We start from the raw sequence: 8,348 nt of genomic DNA on the forward strand, positions 1-8,348 counted from the left end.
TGGATGGATGGATGGGCGGTGGGGCGGGTGGATGGGTGGGTGGATGGATGGATGAATGGGCGGATGGATGGATGGGCGGATGGATGGATAGATAGATAGATAGATAAGAGCTTTGTCAAGCCAGCATCATAATCTGTTTTTACAGGCTCACACTGGTAATTATTGGGTTATGCTGAAAGCACAGAGCTCACCGAGGTGCGAGGCGATACCTTCCTCTCTTCGGATGTCTTGGTCTATAACCTATGCAAGACGTTATGCTTTTATTACATTTTAAAAATACCAAATGGAATTCTTAATATCAAAAACATAAAATATCAAACAAACCATACAAGCTTTGTTCTTTTCTCATATGCTTAATTCTGTTTATGCCATTGTTTGTCTTGTGTACTGTGGTATACCCTGCTGGTAGTGTGCTGAAGCTCTGGGCTGCTGTCTGAACTCCTGCCGTGTGCTGTGATGGAGCTGGGGTCGTCTTTCTCGAAGCAGATCATCAGCCTCCATGGGTCTCACTATGGCAAAAAAAGAAGCATTTAAATGCAGTTTTAATTGGAGGCTTGACTCTCTCACAATTAGTATTTGCAGTGGAGCATCACTGGAAACCTAAAACGTACAATTCTGAAGCCTGAACTTCACCACCATGTCCCCAAAAGACTGAGGCAATGATTACTGCCTCAAACACACATAAATTACAACCAGACCTTTATACGTCTAGCCCCAACAGCATCTTGCAATTGACACTTAAAGACATCTGAGATTCAAAACAATCCTCTTAGTGACAGAAAAATATTGGTGTGAATTAATTTCAGGGAAAAGACGCAATGTTTAGGAAGTAGAAAAGAATGACAAACTGTCAGAAACAGTTTTGGTTTTCAGGCCAATTGAGAGATGAGAGGATTTTGTTTCTGTTTTGAATTTTCACTCTTTAGACTTTGGTCTTCCACTACTTTTTTAAGCATTAGAGACATAAATGCCATGTTTTTTGTTGCAAGCATTACTAGATAGTTAGCTAGATTACACGCATCACATGTTTGAATCCCCTTCTAAAATGGTCCCTCAGATTTTGTGAACTTTTTGACTATATTTAGCAATTAAAATAATAAACTATTCGGATGACCTAAAATATTGATCTGTGTCCAATATTTCGTAGTCAACCCTGCCACCAAATGATTTTCGTAACAACATTCCATAATGAAATGCAAAAGTTGTCATCGATTTAGAGCCATTCAAGTTATTGTAAAGAAAAAGTTCATATAAATATATTGATAATGAAATTAAAGAAAAATATTTCTAAGTAACCAAACACTTGGTTTCAAACTAGCTAGTTATTATTGTGGCATTTCTTTCAATTTGTATGTAAAATATTGTAACACTTCATTTTAAGGACCAATTCTCAATATCAACTAGTTGCTTATTAGCAAGCATATGTTTATTAGTACTTATAAAGCACATATTAATGGATTATTCTGCATGACCATATCTATGATCCCTTAATCCTAGAACACACATAAACTTAACAACTACCCTACTAACTATTAATAAACAGATTTTTTTTATAATTTAATGATTTTTGTTTATAAAATACTAACATGGCTCAAATCACTATCTCCCTTTACTTACCATTTGTTGAAGAAGAAAAAAAATCCCATGCCATGTTTCGAAAGGGATGACAAGCACTTCCTACAAAAAACTTGAAAACATGTTGTGCACAACAGATGCTCTAAGAACAGCATATGACAAAATAAAGTAGCTGGAATTCCAGACGACCAAAAACAAAAGAACATCAATCTAACAGGATACATCTTGAGATTCAAAACATAGGCACTGGGCCACTCCGCCATAATTGCACTAAAATATCTGATGACAAAAAGCAGTCTATTTGCCTCTAAGACACAACATGAGCAGTTCATGAGCTGGTCGACATCAAGAGGGAAACCAGCGAGTATGAAACCAAAATGTAGGTATTCAGTAAAAACCTCCGCTGCAGGTCACAAATTTAATTCACGTTCACATATTTGTCAGCAAGTTTGACCAAACGATATTGGTAGGCACATTTCTCGTAACCAACAATTGAAACAGATGGACGAAAGAGATTTGAACATTTTTATAGAGGGGAATATTTTCAGCATACAAAATACAAAATCTAAATTCATTAAATATTCATATTAATGGATCAAATTTACAGATCCATTATGCTTTTTTTTGGCGGTGTTCGCCAGACATTCCTGTTTTTGTATGGAAAAGAGCAGCTGGGACATTTTCCTAAACTTCTCCTTCTGTGATTTATTGACTAAAGTAAGTCATACAGGTTGGAAACGACACAAGTTAATGATTACAGAATGTTTATTTGTGATCGAACTGATACTTTAAACCACAGATTTTTTTTTAAAGTAGGGTTTTAAATTCATCATACCATTAAAGGCACAATATGTCATTTTTTGCCGCTAGAGGGCGAGTATTCAAAATAAACAAATAGACAAAGGCCTAGGCAGTGACTGAGTGTGGAATCAAGGGAGTTGTGGTCTTCATCCCCACAGCCGATGCAATCCGACGGGACTCGGGCAGAAATCATGTTCATGGATGAGCTAATGATTTATTAACGTAGCAGAATGAAGCAGGGTGAGGCTGAAAGCCGAAGCGAAACGAGGAAACGTTTACTAGAAACGTTTGAAAGTTCTGTTATAATGCTACTCTGTGCGGACGTCACCGGCCTATTAAAACGCACAACATATTAAAGCGTCTTTGGTGTTTCCATGTTTTCTACAAAACAAAACCGGAAATCGAGGGGTTATGACGTCATTGGCAGGCGACACAATGACACTATGGACACGGTCCGTGTCACTAGTTAAAATTGCTTATTTCTCTGGATTTAAACATTCTTCGAAACATTTGGGATAATTTAAGTACACAAGTCAGCAAAATATATAACACCGTTCTAGGGGCTTTTGGATATTTGAATAAAAAAATCTTACATATTGAGCCTATTGTGTTTTTCAACTCGGGCTGCAGGAAGGCAGAGTGTGACCCTGTAGAGCTCACCTGAAGTGGCCGTGCGGCTAAGCGGATGTTTACAAAGGGTCCCCCACCCCCCCACAAAACTGCCCACTGGTCACCTGGTCCCTCACCCCCACCCACAGGAGATAAGAGACGGTCTGATTAGCTTCTGTGACATCAAAACGTAAAATTGGCCTGCCACCTGCTCTGCTCTAAAACACAGCTTAGACTAAAGCAAACAAAAGGGAGGCTGGAGATAAAGCTGAAGTGACAGCAGCAACCCACTGCCCGCGCCTTCCAGGCGCACAGATTGAGAGCTGGGCCGTCACTTGAAATATTATGCTGTTTACACAGGCCTGACTTCCTCCTTAAAACCATGCCTCTTCAGAGAAACGAGAGCATTTAATCACATTCACTTTTATGCATAAGGTTTAGAAAGCGGGATGAAGTAGACCGGCTTTGATTAAACCACTTAAAAGGACACGTAAAAGCCTTAGCACCTTTAAAGCCGCTAATTGCTCAGCGTGGAAGTCAATAGGCCTCGGGACAATGCTGATGCCACCCTGCTGCTGTAAAGGTATAGAGTGGGACAACAAACCAGAACAGCAGCTGCTCTGCAAGCATTTCAACAGTGAACAATGAGAACTGCTCCAGCCAGATGCCTGAAGGACCGCTGGACCCCCTGAGGACACGTAGCTCAACATTAATGGCAAACTACAGCCTTGTGTTCAGGCTCTGCACCTGTGCCATACCTTAATGCACATCTGCTCAATGTTACTACTGTAAACATTCACGCATGACAAGACTAGGCTTGTGTGGTATTTCAATGAACTTTCAATTTTTGATTTACTAAATAAACATTGTGGGCTGTGTCTGAAACCAGTCTTCTGCAGTTAAAGGGTTGGGAACCAAGAACACATTCTGTTTTTCAATACTGGAATTGAATGATTTGGTTCCGTTAATGGATACTGAATGGCTGCATTCATCCACCAATGCAAACAGATCACTGTATTGAAATGCTTGTACTAGTGATTCATGCACTGTTGCTGAATCTAAAGCACAATGCTAAAGATTTGTTTTAGTTATGGTTTTGTAATTGTATGGAATTTAATGATTCTTGCTCTGATTCGAATTCAATGTATGAGGGACTTATTAGACTTGTTCCGAACTGCTCAAAACACTGCATTTGTGCATCTTTTTAACTCAATAAAAAGAACCGACTCCTAAGTCAGACAACTGTGTGTTTGTGGTAAGGAACCAGTAATGGAACTGAATGCCATGAAAATTGTTTGCCTTCAGTGTTTTTGAAAAATAAAAATGGATCTGGTTCCGAATAGAACTGGTTCTCACAAATCAGTCTCAAATCCATACACTACCAGTTTGAGTTGGTCTATGACTCCCTCACTCAGTACTGCTGTTGAAATAAATTATCTATATAAATAATAATAATAAAAAATAACTATATATACGCACTACCTTTTAAAAGTTTGGGGTTGATAAGATTTTCTCATGTTTTAACAAAAAGTCTCAAGGCTGCATTTATTTAATCAAATACAGTAAAAACTGTAATATTATTAATTATATTATTAGTAACTGTATTATTAAAGTAACTGTTGTCTGTTTTAATATATGTTCAAATGTAATTTATTCCTGACGGCAAAGCTGAATTTTCAGCATCATTACTCCAGTCTTCAGTCATTATTGTTTTGCTACTCAAGAAACATTTCTTCTTATTATAAATGTTGAAAACAGTTAAATGCTGCTTACTATTTTTATGGAATCAATGATACATTTTTGTCAGGATTCTTTGATGAATAGAAAATCCAAAACAACAGCAATTATTTGAATTAAATTCTCTTGTAACTTGTATTTTGATCAATTTAATACGTTCTTGGTGAATAAAAGCTTAATTTCATTCAAACAAAAATTGCATTTAAATATATATGAGTTGGGTTGTTCCTCAAAATTACGAAAAGAATGTTCGAATGTTTGAACTGGAATAATAAAGTGGAATCAGAATCGTTAAATTCATCCTTTACAGATGCTGCGTAGTGGCATCCTTAGCTTGCATTTACATTCCCTTACTATGACAAAGCAACACAGGGGGAAACAGATTAGAGGGGGGTAATCAGGCAGCCCCTGGAGACCCTCCTGCCATCTGTCTGGCTCTTACAGCCTCCTAATACCCCCCACCTCATCCCTTTTCACATTTCAGGCAGATGTTACAGTGTAACTCCCGATGGGAGACAACAATGGCGTGTGTAACAGGTGCTCCCGTCACCCCATGGCACATGGGAGGCAGGAGAGCTTTACAGACTTTCATCTGGCCAGCGGCAGGCTGTCGCCGCCACGCCTTGAGCACATACACGCCTCTGGGTCAGCAAGCAACCCGACACCTGTAGCTGTGCGCGCCCTCTAAACACACAATCCCTCAACGCTATCACATACTGTGGGCAACATAAACTCAGGCATATCACTTCACTTGAGCCAAAACGTAAACACGTGGGATCATATATAAATAAATACTCTGGCCAAGTGCACAATAAACATTCATTACAAAGCATAAAAGATACAGAGTAAGTCATTGTCTGGGTGATTGAAATTATTTGCTTGAACCACATTAGCAAAAGTAAATAAACATATAATCTGTAAAAATATAAACACAGCTTAATAGTTCATTTGTATGGTCAACAGCTTGGCGTTTCACAAGTCAAGGATGAGATATGCATCAGCATCTGAATACAACAGACTGGAGGGATTCACACCAGACACAAAAAGGACGGCCGTAGACACAGGAGGATCTGTAAATTAGGAGGTGGCTTGCTGGATATCTCCCAAGAGGCTCTAATTTGTCCCTCTATCATCCATTATCTGTGCTGTGGGGAGGGCTCTCAATCCAAGCACTGCGAAACCACAGGACGCCCTTGGCAGCCGTGTCCGAAATAGCACGCATAGGAGGTTTAAATTAGGGTGGGAGCTGAAATAGCCCTGTGGTTGCCGGCAGGGACGACGCGGAGCCCGTCACCAGAGCATCGCTCTCAGGTTCAGACCACAATTAGAGTAGTATTTGAGAGGAATGTCGCAAAGCAACCAGAAATTATCCCTCCAGTCTCTTTCCCCATTTTTTTTCCAAATAGCAAAAGAATCTGATGCATCTCTCAAGCAAAAGGCCTCGATCTGTTGCATTTCCATGTTGTTGTGCTGATTTGACATAGATTACAGTGTTTATCATCTAATGTAGCTATTTTAAATGGATAGTTTACACAAACATAAACATTCTGTGTCATCACCATCAAGTTGTTCCAAACCCATAAGACTTGGGTTATTCTTCAATATACAACTGAAGATATTTTTTATGAAACCCGAGGAGTTTTTGTTCGTAGACTGAAAATCTATTCCATTAAATCTTAGAAGATCCAAAAAGAGTCATAATGACCTTTTGAAGAGATATGATCGTTTTATATGATGAACATACTTATGATTTATTATTATTATTTTGTATCTTTTATTCATGGATGTGAAGAGGCTTTCAACCAGCATAACACAAAATGTTTTTGAACCAAATCACCTACCCTGCCTTTAGGAGTCACTTTGTGTTGAATTCCTCATTTCTAAGGCACTTTGGACAAAAGCGACTGCTAAACGAATAAAGGTAATGTAAATGGAAACAAGTGAGTGCACAAAAAAGTGGGTGGAGTCAAACTCAGATTTGGACCTAGTAATCGAACCAACTGCAAAAAACAGACTGCCTTTTTTAGGTATGTTACAAAAGAACACACATGACCACAGTTGTTTTCTAAAAGACTCCAAACCAAGCCCAGTTAAAATGGGTGAGCATAGGAGTGTAAAAACAATGCTTTCAGAAAGGCAGAGGCGGCGCGAAAGACTCACCCTGAGCTGTTGCATTTCTCTGAAGGATTTGAATCTGACACAAACAGCTTGGCTTAGATATGCATCTACGTCTTCCAGGGAAAGCTGTCTCGTCTAGATCCAGGAACAAACAGTGTTTTTACTCTACAAGCAAGCTGTGAAAATCACACTCAAGTATACACAACAAGCATCAAGTGTCAACACACACACATCTGTACACAATGCAAGGGTATCGGAGTTGTCTGATAAGGACTACACACAATAAACGGCGTTGAAGAGAGGCAGCTGAAATTCTTTTGAAATGCAATGAGGCCACATCATTAATAAATAAAGGCTAACAGAGCATACGTGGTGTGAATGGACCTGAACAGAGCCATTTGTTTACATTCAAGCGAAAACCTCAGTGGTCCGTGGCATCAATGATGAAAAGTTAAACACACCTGAATGGTGATGTAGGTTACAAGACAAATCACAGCAATCAAAGGGCTGTCAAACTGCTTCAGCTCTTCAGTAAACTCATACAGGTCAAACACATCCAGGAGTGTTGATGCTTGGACTGCTTTCACTTCTGGGTCCGTCCTAAACCACAGAGCCATCAGATCAGGGGGCCCTTCTGTTGATTAATGAAAACCACAAGTTTAACTTGTGGGGGTTGGCGTGTATGAGAGTGAATTAAAGGAATGGTTCACCCAAAAATGAAAATTTGCTGTTAATTTATTAATTTGCAATGCAGCAAAATGCAGTGATCGAACCAAATGGCCTTTTTCTTTTTATCACTAAGCATCTGTGTCATGTAATCACTGATACGAGGAAATGCAAAAGAGCAAAGAGAATTATGTAAATTTAAAAACAGAACATCGATTTCTTGAGATTAATCACAGGATTACGTAAGGCTGCGATACATTATACAAATTTAGAGGTTATAGAGGAAAATCTGGGCATCATACAGTAAATGACTGAGGACTAGACTTTCAAGTTGTTCCGAACGCAATAAACTAATGCAGAAACTAATGCCTTGTTGTTAGGAGACGCATTACAAATCAAAACAATGTGTTTTAAAAACAGCTCAAAATATCAAATATGTCGGTTATCTTCCATCTGGATGGAATCATTATATGAAGCTAAAAAAGCCATAGTCCGTGCCCTTCAAATACTACATGATTTTCTGTGAAATATGTCAACTCTGACTGGCCACAAACTGCTCAAAAACTCATCCAGACTGCAAATCAGGGTAAAAGTTGTGTAGTGTATTCCAGCCTTTAGAAGCATCAAATGAGGTAGTGTGTAATGCTTAGCACATGAGAAACTCCAAGTGAGGTACTTCCTAACGACGAGCAAATATGTAGAACATAACTACTGAATTATATACTTAGATGGTTGAGGGGTTTTGGAGTGACTCTGTTTGGCTCCTTAAGTGGATTTCCTGGAAAGACGAACCATTCTTTGACAGACACAGTGTGACCAGAACAACCTATAAAAGAGAGAGA

General features: G+C 38.9%; 1 protein-coding gene across 1 annotated transcript in view; it reads right to left on the reverse strand.

The window, feature by feature from the left end:
- fam120b (family with sequence similarity 120 member B) overlaps positions 1-8,348 on the reverse strand; it is a 15,129-nt gene that overhangs the window by 1,796 nt on the left and 4,985 nt on the right. The window contains exons 4-8 of the mRNA XM_016268578.1: positions 8,231-8,332; positions 7,302-7,474; positions 6,883-6,975; positions 399-509; positions 192-240 (exon numbers count right to left, since the gene is read on the reverse strand). Of these exons, the coding sequence (XP_016124064.1) occupies positions 507-509; positions 6,883-6,975; positions 7,302-7,474; positions 8,231-8,332 (371 nt within the window). The 3' untranslated portion in view covers positions 192-240; positions 399-506. The remainder of the gene's footprint in view (positions 1-191; positions 241-398; positions 510-6,882; positions 6,976-7,301; positions 7,475-8,230; positions 8,333-8,348) is intronic.

The sequence above is a fragment of the Sinocyclocheilus grahami genome, unplaced genomic scaffold (genome assembly GCF_001515645.1).
Source record: "Sinocyclocheilus grahami isolate Dianchi unplaced genomic scaffold, SAMN03320097.WGS_v1.1 scaffold47.1, whole genome shotgun sequence".
In the NCBI taxonomy this organism is placed as follows: domain Eukaryota; kingdom Metazoa; phylum Chordata; class Actinopteri; order Cypriniformes; family Cyprinidae; genus Sinocyclocheilus; species Sinocyclocheilus grahami.